Raw genomic sequence first — 18996 nt, forward strand, 5'->3', positions numbered from 1 at the left:
TATATGTTATAACTCACAAATTCATGCACAGCCTTATAAGAACATTTAAGAAATCTGACTTAGTATGATGATGGTAATCTCCAATAACAGCATTTATTTTGCAAGATGGGAAACACAGAGGGATCTGTGATGTAAAAAGAAAATACTTCAGGACCACAAGAGCTCACTTTGATTGAATTGGTGTCCCTGATGAGTTTGTTGATGTCAAAGGCTTCTCCATTAAGCTTCCAGGGATTATGCTGTAAGACAATCCCTTCTCCTCCACAGCTGTATAAAGCAAGGGAAGGTCTGTCTCCTTCTCCTCCTGTATGAAATAAGAAAAGAAACTTATCAGTTTTGTACTTCATCAGCTTAACTATTTGTTGCTATAGTATGACCATATCATACTACATAGTTGTTTTAAAAGAACTATATATTTGAAACATTCTAATACATTGGAATAAAATCACTGTTCTTTCCATCTGAACACAGTTGTTGGGAGCAGAAGTAAAAAAACTATACTACTGTAATTCTAGGTTAATTTATGTGATGTAACATATTTGCTTTAAACAGTCTTCTGGTATTCATAATAATAGGGGTCCAAAAGCTGGGATCAGAAAACAAACATATATGTTCTCAAAAGCTTCTGAGAATTTGCTTTTTCTTCCAGAAATGAGTACTCTTTGGGAATTACATAGCACAGTAGGACTTTCTATGTCTTATAACAAAGAGATGGCATCAAAGCAGTGATTTCCTTAGTATCACAGCAATCTTCTTGTTAATTTTTAAGAAGCAAACAGTAATTCTGGTGGGTTTCTATAAGAGCAAGTTTTACTTTTACCACTGGTAGATCACAAATCAAATACCCAGTAAACATTTGTTGCATAAATGAACTACAAATTCCAATGCTACTTGAGTTCTGATAAATCTACTTATCCTCTCTATGTAATGCAATTCCTATAGAAATTTACAGATGTTTCATCATAGATGGTTAAGAAAAGTTTATCAGAGACTTTTGATGAATACACTTATGTAAAAAACTAATAGAAAAGACTCATTACTTTAGGAATAAGAAAAAGAAAGACAAGGCTGAGGGGCTAGAAGAGGGAAAGGATCAGAATGCTGAATCAAAGGCAAGAGATCATTTCAGAAACTCTAAGTTTGCTTTTCCTGTGGGTGAAAATAGATATTATTCCATTAATATACTGAAGTATCATTCTAATTCTGATAAAATTAAAAAGAGACAGCAAGTTTTAGTGAAGAATATTAGACTGGGTATCAGGACCCAGCATGATAACTATACATACAATGAAAAATTTCAGATCAAATAGAAGGAACAATGCTTTAGTGAGTTTGGGGAAGCTTATTATGGGTAAATGGTTTCTCCCAGGAACTGTGAGTTATCATCTGCCACTACTGTCTTCATGAACCCCTGGGGACATAAGTAGCCCACATAAGCAGTCAGTGCACTAGACCATTTATGACTCTTTCCATCTTTAATATTTTAGGATTAAACTGAAGGAAGAATACTCTCATATTTGTTATGGAATTGTTCAGATACTTACCAAGTGACATGGGGGGTACTGGTGGCCCCCAGGCTAAAGTATATACAGTCTTCTTATGATATGTGCTAGAAATCTGTGGAGGCCTTTAGAAGAGCAGGGAGAGAGAACAAACGGAGATTTAAACAAAAAGGCATAATGAAAAACAGACCATCTGTTTCTAAAAGGTCCCCATTATAAACATAACTACTAATAATTGGAGAAAAATAATTCAACAATATCTTGCTCCAAATAGTTGACTGTAAAGCAGTTAATTATCATATAATATTTACATTTAAATTATATTTAAATATCAAATAATGACATTTACTACCAAAACGATTAAGTCCCAAACATATTTTACCCCCCAAAAAATGTTACTCTTACCCATCTAGCCAGAACATATATTATCACCACCCAAATGTATTCACTTTACGGTCATGTAAAAGATGAGAAGTCATTTTAGACTTACTCTGTGCCATTAACATCACATTTCCTAAACTGAGACAAGATTTCAGGGTAGAGAGATTTTCAGTTTGTGATTGTCTTTTAAAGAAGGCGTACTCCTAAGAGCATTTTTGAAGGTTGTTGTGGTAATGATATGTGATGTGTCAGTAAAGAATGCTTAACTTTGTAGGAAAAAACCAGGCAGCATTGTTATTTCTTTTACCATAAATTATCATACATTCTTTGTATGATTGTAGAATTCCAGAGCCTATGAATAATTAGCAGCTGACTTACTTCCATTTATCTGACAAATTTATAGTGATCAATCTAGAGAATAAATCAAAATTTCTAAAAGAAATTTATATTTTATAAACAGGCTAATTTATACTTTAGCCTATTTATTTTTTTTCTTTTTTAGAGACGGAGTCTCGCTCTGTCACCCAGGCTGGAGTGCAGTGGTGCAATCTCTGCTCACTGCAAGCTCCGCCTCCTGGGTTCACGCCATTCTCCTGCCTCAGCCTCTGGAGTAGCTGGGACTACAGGCACCTGCCACCAAGCCCGGCTAATTTTTTGTACTTTTAGTAGAGATGGGGTTTCACAGTGTTAGCCAGGATGGTCTCGATCTCCTGACCTCGTGATCTGCCCACGTCGGCCTCCCAAAGTGCTGGCAGCCACTGTGCCCGGCCTACTTTAGCCTATATCTAAAAGAAACAGAATAAGCAGTTCTGGCAAAATGCCTAACAATAGCTCTAGGGCAATACCCACCACTCTCTGGCTATTACATGGCTTTTGTACTGTTAGTTTGAATATTCAGCTTATAATAACCAGGATATAATAATTTAACAGAATTAGCAATTTCATGGTGATATAGAACTATTTAAGTTTTATTTGATTAAAAACAGTGTACTTTAAATAAATCTTTAAAATAGTTTTTTTTTTTTTTTTTTTGAGATGGAGTCTTGCTCTGTTGCCCAGGCTGGAGCACAGTGGCATGATCTCGGCTCACCGCAACCTCCGCCTCCTGGGTTCAAGCAATTCTCCTACCTCAGCCTCCCGAGTAGCTGAGAATACAGGCACCCACTACCACATCCAGCTAATTTTTTGTATTTTTAGTAGAGACGGGCTTTCACCGTGTTAGCCAGGATGGTCTCAATCTCCTGACCTCAGGATCCGCCCGCCTCAGCCTCCCAAAGTGCTGGGATTACAGGCGTGAGCCACCGTGCCAGGCCTTAAAATAGTGTTCTTTTTTGAGAGTTAAAAAAGGAGAATAGTCAACTGCATGTAGGTTCTACATGAATACTTCAAGAACTGCATATACAAAGGACAGCTCTGGCCGGGCACGGTGGCTCACATCTGTAATCCCAGCACTTTGGGAGGCTGAGGGTGGATCACCTGAGGTTGGGAGTTCAAGACCAGCCTGACCAACACGGAGAAACCCTGTTTGTCTCTATTAAAGATACAAAATTAGCCAGGTGTGGTGGCACATGCCTGTAATCCCAGCTACTCAGGAGGCTGAGGCAGGAGAATCACTTGAACCCAGAAGGTGAAGGTTTTGGTGAGCTGAGATCGCACCACTGCACTCCAGCCTGGGCAACAAGAGCGAAACTCTGTCTCCAAAAAAAAAAAAAAAAAGGACAGCTCTGCAGTATCATAAATGATTTTCACTCAGAAATGAATGATCTAAGACAGAGGCCGGCCAACCTTTTCTGTAAATATTTCAGGCTTTGTGAGCCATGTGGTCCCTGCCACAACTACTCCACTCTGCTGTGGTAGTATGAAAGCAGCCAGACAGAATGTAAACAAAGGAGTGCAGCCATATCCCAATAAAATTTCACTTGCAGACACTGAAATGTGAATTTTATTTAATCTTCATATGTCATAAAACATTCTTTTGATTTTTCTCCAGCCACTTAAAAAGATAAAACCATTCTTAATTCATGGACCATGGTTCACCAATGCCTGGTCTAGAACAGTGTTGTTCAATAAGGTAGCCATTAGTCACGGATGCCTCTTGTGCATTTAAAATGGGGCTAGTGTGACTGAGGAACTGAATTTCTATTTCATTTTAATTACTTTAAGTATAAATAGCCACATGTGGCTACCAAACTGAACAACACAGGTCTGGATTCTAATCAAGCCTCTAGAGCAGCGGTGTACAAAAATAAACAATGTAAGCCACAAAGATGAACTGTATATGTAACCTAAAGTTTTCTAGTAGCCATATTTAAAAAAAGCAAAAGAAAAAAGTAAAATTTTAATAATGTATTTAACTCAGCACACTGAAAGTATTATTTAAAATGTAATCAAAATAAAATAATTATTGAGATTTTTAATTTTCTTTAAATATTAAGACTCGGAACTCTGGTGTGTATTTTACACTTACAGCACATCTCAGTTTGGACTTGGCACCTTTCAAGTGATCAGTAATCACCTGTGGTTAATGACTACTGTAGTGGAGAATGTAGTTCTAGACATAACTTCTAGTTCATACGAAACATAGGGAACAGGGAAATGAATTAGAAGCTACCACAAGGAGATAACTGACAAGTCCAAAATGTGGAAGAGTCTACCAAACAACGGATTTGTAGTCTTCAAATTGAAAAGGCAATGTTATGAAAAGGAAAGTGAGGGATTATTCTAGAGCAGGGGTGTCCAATCTTTTGGCTCCCCGGGCCACAATGGAAGAAGAATCACCCATTTCTTACTTGTTGGAGTAGGTGTCATACAATCCCACTTTTCCATCATCAGTTCCAAAAGCTAAGCAACCTTCCTTGGTTGGGTGCCAGCACAGCTACAAAAAAAAGAGTTTCCAAGTGAGAATATAAGAAGTGGGGCATATAGTTAAAGGAATCCTTACATTACCCTTTAAGCATCCAAAGGGAAAACTTTCTTGCTCTGATTTCTTCATTATTTAAAGGAGAAAAAGGGTATTAAAAACAAAGTCGGCCGGGCGCAGTGGCTCACGCCTGTAATCCCAGCACTTTGGGAGACAGAGGTGGGCGGATCACGAGGTCAGGAGATCGAGACCATCCTGGCTAACACAGTGAAACCCCGTCTCTACTAAAAATACAAAAAATTAGCCGGGCGTGGTGGCGGGCGCCTGTAGTCCCAGCTACTAGGGAGGCTGAGGCAGGAGAATGGCGTGAACCTGGGAGGCGGAGCTTGCAGTGAGCCGAGATTGTGCCACTGCACTCCAGCCTGGGCGACAGAGTGAGACTCTGTCTCAAAAAACAAAACAAAACAAAACAACAAAAAAAAAGTCAATGTCATCTGTAATATTTCATTCAAAAAACCGACTGCAGATGTTGTATCTCTCTTTCCAAACATTTTTGTGAATAAACTTATACACAATTGAAAAAAACGAATGAGTTCAAATACGTAAATGATATGCATTATACACTGTCGAGTTGGAATAAGAGATTCTGGAAGAATTTAGAAAATACAGTTCTATTAATATTAAATAGTTTACAAAATTTGAAAAGATAGATCATAAACTGTCCACAGTGGTTGTCTGGATTATTCAAGTGGGGGACTGGAGTGGAGGGTAGGGTAGGAAAAAAATGTTTCCTTTCTCTATTTTTGTGTTGTTTGATTTTCTTTTTAAACCATAAAAATTTATTACCTTTAGATTCAAGAGCCAAAAGAAAGGTATCATTTTAGAGAAAACCAAAAAAATTACACATACTGTTTTGTAACCTGCTTTCCATGTTTTATAATTGACATTTTTCATAAATCATTTATATACCTTTCCACATCAAGGAAGAAGGAATCTACATTATCATTTTCAATAATTTGATGCCATTCCAACATGTGGTTATCTTATAACTTAATGCATTTTCTATGAATATACAGTCAGGCTATTTCTAACTTCTTACTATTAGAAAAAATGCTGAGATGAACAGAGCCTTAATAAATTTAAACTCTGGAGGATAATGGGTTTGGTTACAGGATCATTCTGCTTTCCTAGTTTCAAACTTCATTGAAAATACTTTAAAACTTTTGATTCTCAACAGAGCGCATTTAAATGAACAGGCATAAAAGAGAATTATTTGGAAAAAAAAAAGTTCAAAACAAGCTCAAAAAAAGAATCCTTACCGCTGTAACCTTGGACTTCACACCTTGCCAAAAGTTTTTCACATCATAGTTGTTCTTTATGGAGAGTGTATTCCATACACGGATCATGCCATCCCCAACACCTATGGCCAAAGAGCCTATGTCCACAGAAGAGAAAGCCAGGCTGTATGCAAACCCACCAAGGGAAGGCAGGGTCCAGCAGCACTCCAGGGTGGCTACGTCCCAACATTTTACCTGCAAAGATTAACGGTAAGGGCCTAAACATAAAAAAGAACAGAGAAATAGGAAAAAAAACCTGGTATGTCAAATGGGATAGGCTCAAAGACTGGGTAAGGATAATGTATGTCTTCCAGCAGGAATTGAAGAAAGCACTGCTAAGAAAAAAAAAAATGGTAATAAATTATGTTGCTTAAAGGGATCTTAAAATATATTTATTCCCAAAGATGTCAAGTGAATTCAGGGTTACACAATTAATAAACCAGAACCCACGCCTCCTGTCTCCAAGTTCGGTGGTCTTTCTGTCCTATTATAGCACTGGTAACCCTCTCATTTGGCAAACTCTAAGGAAGAAGATGGCCTCAGCACAGTGGAAAAATCAAAGAACTACTCTCTCAAAAGGCAAAACACCTTATCATACCCAGGGAAGGAGGAGTGGTAAATTTTTAATCATCACTTGTTTAAGAGACAGGCTTGGGAGAAAATGAAGTCTACCAAATAAGCCTAGCTTAACTGCAAAACAGTAAGGTAACAGGCTTTCAAATAAAGTCAATTCTCTCTGAAATATTTCTATTCTGCTACATACACTACAAACCAGGATAAACCACAGCATGAGGACCTAACACAGGGGTGTCCAATCTTTTGGCTTTCTGGGGCCACATTGGAAGCAGAATTGTCTTGGGCCACACAAAAAATACACTAACACTAGGCCAGGCGCCGTGGCTCACGCCTGTAATCCCAGCACTTTGGGAGGCTGAGGCAGGCGGATCACGAGGTCAGGAGATCGAGGCCATCCTGGCCAACACAGTGAAACTCCATCTCTACTAAAAATACAAAAAAAAAATTAGCCGGGCGTGGGTGGTACACACCTGTAGTCCTAGCTACTCAAGAGGCTGAGGCAGGAGAATGGCGTAAAACCGGGGAGGTGGAGCTTGCAGTGAGCCAAGATCACACCACTGCACTCCAGCCAGGGAGACAGAGCAAGACTCCGTCTCAGAAAAAAAAAAAAAACACTAACACTAACAAGAGCTGATGAACTTAAAACCATCCTGAGCTGTGGGTTGGACAAGCTTGACCTAATACATCTTTCCCTGGGCAAAACTACCCTTCTTTATTATGTCTGCTTTAACAAAAAACTATTTTGGTGGGTCTTCACATTCTCCTTACATGTGAGCTATTGATATATTCAGTGCTGATCTGTAGCAGTAACTCTGAAATTGGAGTCAGGGGTGGAGTATTACGACTTGACAGGTGCTTTGAAAAAGCCCTCTCATCCCACCCAAGTTGTAAACTGCTGCTCTACAATGCTGAGTGAAAATAAGCATTCTTACATCTCTATCCATTGATGTAGAAAGTAATAGCTGTTTGTCATCCTCTGTTTGTAAAGGACATAAATTAAACACAATTCTTGAATGATTTTGCCCTTCTGATGAGGCACTGAAGAGGGTGTATTTCCGTCTCCAAGATTGAGTGAGATCCCATTGCAACAGTTCACCTCTGTGAAGGAAAAACATAAGCATTGGTTCTTTTACAAACAATCTGAAAACAAGTGACTGTTGAGACAGAGTCTGGGCTCATAGCTGCAAAATGATTTGTTGTCTTTTAAGGAGAGAAAAATTACATATGCTGAAAATATGCACAAAATATCTCTGGGAAGGCTGGGTACAGTAGTTCACATCTGTAATCTCAGCATTCTAGGAGGCCAAGGCAGGAGGATTGCTTGAAGCCCCGATCTCAAGACCAGCCTGGGCAACAAAGTGAGACTGTCTCTACAAACAATTAAAAAATTAGTTGGGCATGGTGGCGCACACCTATGGTCCCAGTTACTTGGGAGGCTGAGGTGGGAGAATTGCTCGAGCCCAGGAGGTTGAGGCTGCAGTGAGCTGTGTTTGCACCACTGCACTCCAGCCTGGGTGACAGAGCAAGACCCTGTTTCAAAAAAAAAAAAAAAATTTAATCACAGAAAGGGGAACCAAGTAGCTAGGGAAGACAGAAGGACAGTTTATTATATACTTTCATTCTTCTTGAACCATGTGAGTATATTCGACTACCCTTTAAACAGATTTATTTCCAGCCACTAGAAGTAGGTAGTCAATGAACTTTGTTTACTGAATGGGCATAGCCATCCAACCTAAGAGAAAACATTATAACCATCTCCCCTTTCTACACTGGAAGTGACTGAAGTTCAGAAAAGTAAAGGGTCTTGCTCATGAATACAAGGCAGTAAGTGACAAAGTGATTCTGAAATTTAGTTCTGACTTCAGAGTCCATATTCCTAACTGCCAGACTATACTTATGTGATCTTTTTACAGCTCTGTTAGAAGATAGCACAGGCATTAGTCTCATAATTTTTCCATTTCAAATGGCCCATCATAATACAAGCCTTGGCCATTACTTTCTCCATCCTAGGAGGACTTGAGGCCAAATAGAAAAACAAAATATATCTGAGAAAGCATGACCAAAAAAGACTTACCCAAAACAGCTAGATACCAGCTGTGTTGGCTGATTGCTGGGCCAATGGAGTGTCAACCAAAGGCGCTCTTTAACAGTTGGGTCTATACCCCCTCCTCTTCTCTTCAGAAAGGGCAATTTCAAAATCATCACCCCTGCAGATTAAAAAGAAGGTCAATGGGCACTCAAGACAGTGAAACTACATGCATGAAGTCACCGGCGGTTCATAACACACAGTCTGTGCTGTAAAAGCTTGTTAGTTTGGCTACTTAGAATTCAGATCTCATTTTCCAATGGTTACAATTTTCACCATTATTATGGTTATAATTTTAATCACTATAAATACTGGTTAATACTAGTCTAGCTACATTTAGGTCAAACAAGCTTCCACAGGCTATCTTGACAACCTCAACGTATTAAGAGTATTTTTTGTTTTTTGGCCGGGCACGGTGGCTCATGCCTGTAATCCCAGCACTTTGAGAGGCCGAGGCGGGAGGACCACGAGGTCGAGACCATCCTGGCTAACATGGTGAAACCCTGTCTCTACTAAAAATACAAAAAAATTAGCCGGGTGTGGTGGCAGGCACCTGTAGTCCCAGCTACTCAGGAGGCTGAGGCAGGAGAATGGCATGAACCCGGGAGGTGGAGCTTGCAGTGAGCTGAGATCGTGCCACTGCACTCCGGCCTGGGCGACAGAGACAGACTCTGCCTCAAAAGAAAAAGAGTATTTTTTCGTCTGGGAAAATGAGTTTCCAAGTAAAACTGAGAACCCAGCTAGTAACACAGCTGAGTTGTGTACCCAAAAGTATTGCGGTGACATAACTCCAAGTGAAAAGGACAGAGGTTGGGATTACTATTTCTAGTCGGCAAGAAATCCAACAAAGAAAAATTTGGCAGTCAACATGCTGTGGCTGGGGAGTACCTCCACCTGACACGCTTCTAATCATCGTTTTTTAAGCCGTATTGTGCATCGGAACCACAGGTGGAACTTTAAAAAATACATACGCCAGGGCCTAACTCCTAGAGATTCGGACTCAGTAGATCTGAGGTGGGGTACAAGAACCTACATTTTTCCAAAGACTCTCCAGCTGATTCTGCTGCACAACCACAATAGAAGGCCATTTTACCAGACACCTCTAAGTCTAGAGGTTACCCTCCTGGAGGGATCCTCAGCCTTATGTTCCCACTTGGAGTTTTAGCTGCAGTATGCCCAAAAGTAGCCTGTAAACCTTAAAAAAGTTCTGTCTTCCCAAATTATACTATTAGTTACCTACCATTGATGAAGCCTGGACGACATTCCAAGCGCTGTGCTACTTGCTTTACATGCATTTGGGCAAATATGATAAAACTATCATGGTTTCAAATAAAGTAGAAAGTACATCCATGCTCATAGCATATTATTTAGAATAGTAAAACATGGAAGCAACCCAAATGTCCATCAGTGTGTGAGATATGAGTTCTAAATTTCTCTTCAAAGAATCAATATGTCAGTATGTTCAATTATTTGGCTTCTGTTTTTAAACTTAACTTCCTCGTAAAAGCAACCTTTTTCGATTACCTGCTCCATCCTGACTCATTCCGATTACCTGCTCCACCCTGACTCATTCTGATTTCCTGCTCTGCCATAACCATTTTTCCTGCCATAACCATTTTTTCCCGTCAAACCACTTACCCCAGCACTCTCTTTAAATCAGCGAATCAGAATTAGTTTAGCCTGTGCGGTCTAACCCTAGCTGATAGGGGAATGACACAGCAGCAGGGGCCACATGCGTCAGGAATAAGAACCCCTCCCCTCCGTTGTCCAAGTGTGCCCTCACCATTGCTCCATCTGTAAGGGCGCACACTTCTATAGAAGTACATTGCCTTGCTGAGAATTAAAAAGAAAGTTTTATATTTGAGTGCTATTTCTTTTGCCACACCGAAATTTTATTTATAACAAGTGGATGAGTGGGTAAGTAAAATGTGGGACATACATACAATGGAATATTATTCAGCCTTAGAAAGGAAGGATATGCTGACATACGGTACCAACATCAATGAACCTTGGGGATATATGCTAAGTGAAATAAGCCAATCACAAAAAGACATATCATATGTATAACTTCACTCAAAGGAAATACTCAGAGTAGTCAAAATCATAGAGCAGAAAGCAGAATGATGGTTGCCAGGGCCTGGGGGAGAGGAGAATGGAGAGTAGAATTCTGGAGATGGGTGGCTGTGACAGTTGCACAACTTTAGAGTGTACTTCATACCACTTAAATGTACGCTTAAAAGTGATAAAGATAGCAAATGTTATATTTTCCACCACAGCTTAAAAAACTGCCAAAAAATAAAAAATAAAATGAAGAAAGAAGAGAAGCCCGCTAGAAAGAGAAAAGCAAGATTTTTACTATAAAGGTTATATTCTATGATATACTATAAATATTCATTATGCCTAGAGTTTCTCTCAATTTTTAAACTTAAAGATAAAAGTTCTGTTCAAAGAGACATTTGGGAAAGCTAAATGATTGAGGGGCTCTATAATTTGGATAAAATGAGCTTTTACACATAATTCTATGCTGGGTGTATGTAATTTATTCTGCATTTGTGCATTAAAAGCTCTAACTCTTAAGATATTTTCCATTCTCCTGGCTTAGGCCATATCATGTTCTAATATTCCTGTTTTTATTACAAATATTCTGCTCTCCATGCCAAACAGTGACCCTTCTATAAAGCAAGAGATCCTTGTCTTCTCCTGGAATGCATGGGAAATACTAATCTCTAAGGCCAGATGTTGAGAGAATAGAGAGTCTAGGCCAGGCTCAAATGAGGAAGCAGAATTCTAGACCAAAAAGTGAAGAACTGCTCTCAAATAGATGACACACCCTCAGGACAATAAGACAGAACAGAAAACCCTCTACTTCTACCAGATCAACATAGGTTACATCACAAAAGAAAGATCAATCTTACCTCGGCCTCTAGAACAGCTCCAGATTCGAATGGTTTGATCTTTGCTTCCAGTGGCTAAGTAGCAACCTTTTGTTACTGGAGCTTGTGCTACAGCATTCCCGTTGGTAATTTCAGCTTCTTCTATGAGATAGGTGGCAATTTTGTTTTTAATTTGCATTAAACACACACTAATATAAAAAAATTAGTTTGCAAGAGTTTCCAAAACTTAGCTATCTCTTTCATAGGTCTGAATTATAAAATTTGAAGTTTTAGGTATAATTAAAATGATATAATTTGGCCTGGTGCAGTGGCTCACGCCTGTAATCCCAGCATTTTGGGAGGCTGAGGCAGGTGGATCACCTGAGGTCGGGAGTTCAAGACCAGCCTGACCAACATGGAGAAACCTGTCTCTACTAAAAATACAAAATTAGCTGGGCGTGGTGGCGCATGCCTGTAATCCCAGCTACTCGGGAGGCTGAGGCAGGAGAATCACTTGAACCCGGGAGGCGGAGGTTGCGGTGAGCCGAGATCGCGCTCCAGCCTAGGCAACAAAAGCAAAACTCCATCTCCAAAAATAAATAATAAATAAAAAATGATATAATTGTACCCGTTCTGTTCTTCAGGTCTCAAGTGTACTTAACTTTCCCTTAAACCATCTCTACCTGAAGTTTCCTCTTGGTTTATAGATAAACAATCTTCACCAGGCAGGGGACACCAGGCTATGGAGTGGATTTCATCATCATGGCCTCGAAGCCTGTGAATAACTTCTCCTTTCTTACTGATGTCAATTATCACCACTATGCCATCCTTGTAGCTAAAAAACAAGAGTTAGAAATATTACTAAAAAAATGAAGACAGAACAGAGTCTCTAGTAAACATTTTGGCTTAGAGTTACCATTGGCGCATTCCTTAAAGTTAGGTGCATTTGGGGTGGCGGAGGAGGGAAGAGGACAAAAAATAATTTTGCTTTTTCCTTTTTTTAAAGTGCTCACCTTATGCCTCCTGGTTTTGTTAAAACCCTTCTCTCTATGATCAAACTCTTGGCACTAGGTAATACTATGTATGTTGCCTGGTACAAAACTCACAGTGGACCTTGATTTTGTTCTAAGGGAATTTTCACAGTTTTTGCAAGGGTCCAGCAACTCTTCTTTTTTCCTTCTCTGTTGCCCAGGCTGGAGTGCAGTGGCACAATCACCACTTACTGCAGCCTTGACTTCCCAGGCTCAAGCAATCCTCCCACCTCAGCCTCCCAGAGTAGCTGGGACTAAAGGTACATGCCATGCCCAGCTAATTTTTGTATTTTTTTGTAGAGATGAGGTTTCACCATGTTGCTCATGGCTGGTCTCGAACTCCTGGGCTCAAGCAATCTACCTGCGTTGGCCTCCTAAAGTGATGGGATTATAGGCGTTAGCCACTACACCCGGCCAACTCTTCTAACTAGAGATAATTTTGTCCTGGTGCACTGGAAAATAATCTCTTTCCTTATAAGTGATACTACTTTTTAAACTGTGAACTTAACAAAAGTTGCAGAATTCTACACTCTAGACCTGCATATTCCAAGGCTGTCATTTTATGAATTCAAAAGAAACTGAGAAATTCTAATAGCTTTTTAAAAATGAATTACTTCAGATACATAAAAAAAGTAATCTACTACCCTGCCTAAGAAAAATAATTACCAATAGAACTGAAGTCCTCTGTACATTCCACTTCAATCAAACCTCTCTCCTTGCCAGATCTCTTCTCCTTTTCTTCCTTTACCCAGAGGTCAAACTCTATTTGTGAATTGTGTTACATCATTCCTAGCCTTTCTTTGTATATATTCCTAAATAAGATATAGATTTTGCATATTTTAAAACTGCACATAAATGCTATCATCTATTTTCCTGCAGCTTGTTTTTTTCACTCATTCTGTTTGTAATTCATCCATGTTGATACACGTAACTCTAGTTCCTGGCCAGTCATTACACTATTGTATTAGTACTGCACTGTGTGAATATTTCAAAGTTTATTCATTTTCCTTTTGAAGGGCTTCCACTTTTTTACAACAAAAAAATGCTATTAATGTTCATGTACACATCTAAGACAATTTCAGGTTTGATGACTAGTAATGGAACTGCCAGGATGTTAAGATATATGCATTTTTATTAGAAAGTACAAAACTGCATTATACAAACTGGCTGTACCTATTCACACTTCCTACACATTACAGCATTCGACAGGGAAGAACACCAGCACAGCTTTATTTGTTTATTTTTTTTTTAAAAAAGAAACACTAGAGTATGTCAACCTTTGAAGACCCGGACTTTGAAAACTGCCAAGTTATGCAACCTAATCGCCAACAGATCAAGCTATTTAGAAATCTGAATCAAGCTTTCTGGGAATAATACTATTTTGAAGATCCTCCCCTGACTCCTGCCTACCACCTTTCTGTTCATCCTCTCTATCAACCCTACTACAACACTGCTCCCACTTCAAGAGACTGCCGATCCAGTCCCCTTCCATTTTCACTATCACTCACCCACACCTGTCTTTCCATACTTCCCCCCACCCAATGCAGCACAGATTTCATGATCCATCACTATCGTTGACTTTTTTTTTTGAGATAGAGTCTTGCTCTGTCCCTCAGGCTGGAGTGCAGTGGTGCAATCTCATCTCACTGCAACCTCCACTGCCCAGGTTCAAGCGATTCTCCTGCCTCACCCTCCTGAGTAGCTGGGCTTACAGGTGTGCGCCACCACGTCTGGCTAATTTTTGTTTGTTTGTTTTTTTGAGACAGAGTTTCGCTCTTGTTGCCCAGGCTGGGGTGCAATGGCTCAATCCTGGCTCACCACAACCTCTACCTCCTGGGTTCAACTGATTCTCCTGCCTCAGCCTCCCTAGTAGCTGGGATTACAGGCATGCGCCACCATGCCTGGCTAATTTTGTGTTTTTAATAGAGATGGGGTTTCTCCATGTTGGTCAGGCTGGTCTTGAACTCACAACCACAGGTGATTTGCCCACCTCGGCCTCTCAAAGGGCTGGGATTACAGGCGTGCACCACTGCACCTGGCCTGATTTTTTATTTTTAGTAGAGATGGGGCTTTACCATGTTGGCCGGGCTGGTCTTGAACTCCTGACCTCAGGTGATCCACCCGCCTCGGCCTCCCAAAGTGTTGGGATTACAGGTGTGAGCCACTGCGCCCAGCCTTATCATCAACTTTTAAAAATACCCGTACGCCCCGTCTCCTTCTCCCTCAAGAGTACTTACTCCACAAAGTCCCAAACCTGGCTGAATCCAACCATCTCCTTTCTGAAACAGTTTGGGTTTACTTTAAATTTATGGCCACGATTCTTTGTTTGCCACTCAACAGTGAACATTGGGCCTATAATTTTCCTTAGTACATTCATTTTCCTATTCTCTTTGACCATTTTCATACCTTCTTTGCATATCCAGTTTCAACCCCATGATGAACTTGACTCTACCACTCTGACTTATGCCTCAATGAGAAAATCAGAAATCCCAGAATAGAACACCTTTTTCTTCCAAACACATCTACAAATCTACCTGCACCTACTTCTATATTCCCAGCTGTTCTTTCTTCTTGTCATCTGAATCCAATCCCCTCTTGACTTTTCAGCAATACCCCTTCATTTATCATAGTTTACTCCTGCAACAAGCTCTTCCTCTTTTCAAGCCTTACTTTCATCAGCATAAAAACAGGTCCCTGGTATTTTCCATTTAATACTCCCTTGACCCCATCTATCCCCTCTGGCTTCATGTATATGCACATTTTTACAACAAACTTTGTGAAAGAGTTGTTGTCTCTTTGTGTATCTCTATTGCCTTAGCCCCCAGTCTTTCAAATCCACTCCAATCAGAATTTCTCCTTCAACATTCTAGGGAAATTGCTTAAGTCTTCAAATTAGAGAAAATAGACATCTTTCAGTGAGAAGTACATGAAATGGTGAAAGAAACGGGGATGTATATTCAGGCAGCTCATGTGAAACAACCTTGGTGATCAACAAGGAAACAGATCCCAATGCCGTATCACTTTCCCAATCTAAAGGGAGCGCTCAGAACTAGAGAGACCCAGTAAAGTCATCTGACACCTGGGAGTTCATGTTATATCAACGGGCAGTAGAGAAAGCGAAAAAGGTGAAAGAGGACATTTCCTACACGTAAAGGTTGACTGGAGGAGTTAGATCCGAAGAACGAAGAAAGTACAGTACCATGGAAACCAAGGAAACAAAAACGGAGTGGCAGAGACAGTAAAGACCTGGAGGAATAAATGATGCCAAGGGCTCAGGGGGAGTGGTTAACATCTGTAGATGGTTTCCTTTGAGGAATAAAAGGACAGAGAAGGTAAAGAAAATGCAAAACACGATCATAAACAAACAAAAATCATCAATACAGATGGCACAGTACTTACCCAATGGCTACTAAATCTTCATGATGAGGTGAACAAGTAAGACAGAAAATTGTCCTGGGTTCTATAAAGAGGTGCTGGCTGTCATTTCTGTTAAACCAGTAACAGAAAACTACTCCTTTTTCATCCCCAGATACTATTAAGTCCTTTATTCGAGGAGACCAATGTAATGTTGATATCGTATGCTTTAAAACAAAACAAAAATTTGTTATTGTCAATGCTGAAGTTCTACTTAATTTTTAACTTGTATCACAAACCAGCATAATGCTACATATACACACTAAAAGTAATTAATACGGCCGGGCGCGGTGGCTCACGCCTGTAATCCCAGCACTTTGGGAGGCCGAGGTGGGTGGATCACCAGGTCAGGAGATCGAGACCATCCTGGCTAACATGGTGAAACCCCATCTCTGCTAAAAACATAAAAAAATTAGCCGGGCGTGGTGGTGGGCTCCTGTAGTCCCAGCTACTCGAGAGGCTGAGGCAGGAGAATGGCATCAACCCAGGAGGCAGAGCTTGCAGTGAGCCGAGATCCCGCCATTGCACTCCAGCCTGGGCGACAGAGCCAGACTCCATCTCAAAAAAAAAAAAAAAAAAAAAGTAATTAATACTTATTAGTAGTACTTGTATAGCAACACGATATTAACAAAATGGTGGGAAGATTTAGACTACTGGGGATCAAATAATCATTAAAAATTTTTTAAATAGCTTAATGCAAAGTTCTTATTAAGTAGGTCTTTTCCTTCGTTCTCTCAAAAGGCAGATACATCAAGTAACTATCTAGCTTAGAAATGAGTTTCATTCACGCATTTACAGTCTATATCAGGAGTCCATTTGTATCAATAACCAGAGGGTAATTGTTTTAGACCTTGTGGGCCATACCATGCCTGTTGCAACTACTCAACTCTTGTAGCATGAAAGCAGTCATAGACAATACTTAAATGAATTAGTGTGGTTGTATTCTAATAAAACCTATTTGCAAAAACAGGCACAGAGCAGTTTGCCAACCTCTGGTTTGTATGTATCTCCTTTCAAAAACAGGTGAGACATCTTACAATATAGTTTCTTATCTAATTAATGAACACAATTACAAGTTACTTTGCACAGATGAGCTAGCAAAACTAGCTTGCAACAGAAGAACCCTCAGCACAGATAGATAAAAACGGTTTGAGAAACCAGTAAGCCATGGTACCTGATGGAGTGCATGTTCTGTCACAACTGTTTTTGTCTCTACATCCCATATTTTCACAGTCCCATCGTCGGAGCTGGTGGCACAGAGGTTGTACTGACCAGGGTGATGAGAAAATGTGAAGCCAGAGACCCTTTCGGTGTGTCCCACCAACTCTCCTATGACTTTAAGCAAAACCAGACGCTAGGTTAATCGAAGTGCTATCCAAGGTTCCTGGCAGAATCATACTGTTGTTGGATGACAAGTGAGCAGATGCTTTGGAGTTACTTAACCCATGGTATAACTGAAACACCGACGGACTTACAATCAGAATTCCCAAGTGCTGATATTGGCTGTGCCACGTGACTTCGAACAAGTCTCTGAGCCTCAGCTTCTCAACTGTGAAATGAATGTTGATATACCTTGCTCTGCTTAGTTCACAGACTGGAAAGCAGCTCAAATAATGTGAAAGTGACTCTTATTTAGATGTGGCCAGAATAAATTACCCGGCATGTCATATCCTAAGGCACAATCAAAGCCTAGTTTGGAGCCTGAAAGCATCTGGTTCAACCCATTCATCTTACAGTAAGGAATGCCACACGTTGCAGGATCTTGCTTAGGGCCTGCAGCTGTGGTCAGCCCCCAACCCCAGGAAGGCTCCTGGGGGGCTGGCGCGCACCAGGCTGGGCGGGGGAGCCATATAAATGGCCGGGACTATACAAGGCTAACTTTTCAGTAAGCAAGCGGCCCCACGTGGAAGCTCCAGGAGGCGGGACCGCTCGGCCACAGCATGGTGTAGCTCATTAGGAGACCAGAAGCAACTCAGCTTAGTGACTGTGGGCTGCCTCTCCTCCCAGCCTGGGCCTCAGTTTCCCTAGCTGTAGAAAACGGGGTGGAGACGTCCACTCGGCGCCCCTGGGGAGCGTACAAAGGGCAGTAAGTCTCGGGCCCAAGGGTGGTGAGTTACCTCGAAACGGGGGTGCCCCTGGACTCTCGCCTGCGCCCGGGCCCACGCGGACAAGGAAGACGGAGGTCCGCGCGGCGAAGCCAAAGAGGCCCCCGGGCACGGCATCGCTGCAGCGGGCGCAGTACCAGTTGGGGGAGGGCGGCAGCGTTCGCGGCTCCTGCCCCATAACTACAAGTCGTCAGAGCCAAGAGAAGCTGCCACAGCCGACCGCTCGTAGCCTCACGCCTTAGGTAGGGAGCGGGGCGGGGTGAACTCCGAGCTCCGCCTTCTCGGGCAGTCGCTACGGTGCGCGTCGAGGCCCAGCCAGCACCGCGCGTTGCGTTCCCGCTACCGCCGGGCTGGGAAGGGCGGGACCACGCGTGCTGCACTGGCCCTCAGTACCTAGCCCGCGGTAGGAGGTCCGCCCCAACCCTGGCTAGGGTCAGGTGCTGCCTGAGCACAGCCCCGAGGTTAAGCATTCTCACTTCCCACAGAAAGGCACAAAATTAGAGGATTAGACTAGTCGAACCACCGCCCCACGCTACCAGTTTATTATTTGGAGCTGTTCAACCACTATCCCGTCCAACGTTTTTTGAGCGCTATGTGCCAGGGCACTTTGCTAGTTGTGGAGGTGTTTTAAAGATATGCACAAGAGGCCGGGTGCGGTGGCTCACGCCTGTAATCCCAGCACTTTGGGAGGCCGAGGCGGGAGGATCACGAGGTCAGGAGTTAAAAGACCGGCCTGGTCAGCATAGTGAAACCTCGTCTCTACTAAAAATACAAAAATAAAATAAAATAATAAAATAAGCCGGGTGTGGTGGCAGGCGCCTGTAATCCCAG

General features: G+C 41.3%; 1 protein-coding gene across 4 annotated transcripts in view; it reads right to left on the reverse strand.

Moving 5' to 3' along the window:
• Positions 1-18468, reverse strand: part of GEMIN5 (gem nuclear organelle associated protein 5) — a 50938-nt gene extending 32470 nt beyond the window's left edge. For 2 of the 4 annotated variants that reach the window (XM_527093.7, XM_009450031.5), the window contains exons 1-11: positions 18178-18468; positions 17235-17395; positions 16046-16227; positions 12299-12450; positions 11658-11777; positions 8731-8863; positions 7589-7754; positions 6063-6275; positions 4673-4758; positions 1545-1627; positions 168-304 (exon numbers count right to left, since the gene is read on the reverse strand). In XM_527093.7, coding sequence (XP_527093.2) covers positions 168-304; positions 1545-1627; positions 4673-4758; positions 6063-6275; positions 7589-7754; positions 8731-8863; positions 11658-11777; positions 12299-12450; positions 16046-16227; positions 17235-17395; positions 18178-18343 — 1599 coding nt within the window. In that variant the 5' untranslated portion in view covers positions 18344-18468. The remainder of the gene's footprint in view (positions 1-167; positions 305-1544; positions 1628-4672; positions 4759-6062; positions 6276-7588; positions 7755-8730; positions 8864-11657; positions 11778-12298; positions 12451-16045; positions 16228-17234; positions 17396-18177) is intronic. The other 2 variants (XM_009450033.5, XM_009450032.5) reach the window with 2 other exon arrangements.
• Between the last annotated feature and the right edge of the window lie 528 nt (positions 18469-18996).

This window comes from Pan troglodytes, chromosome 4 (genome assembly GCF_028858775.2).
Source record: "Pan troglodytes isolate AG18354 chromosome 4, NHGRI_mPanTro3-v2.0_pri, whole genome shotgun sequence".
Lineage (NCBI taxonomy): Eukaryota > Metazoa > Chordata > Mammalia > Primates > Hominidae > Pan > Pan troglodytes.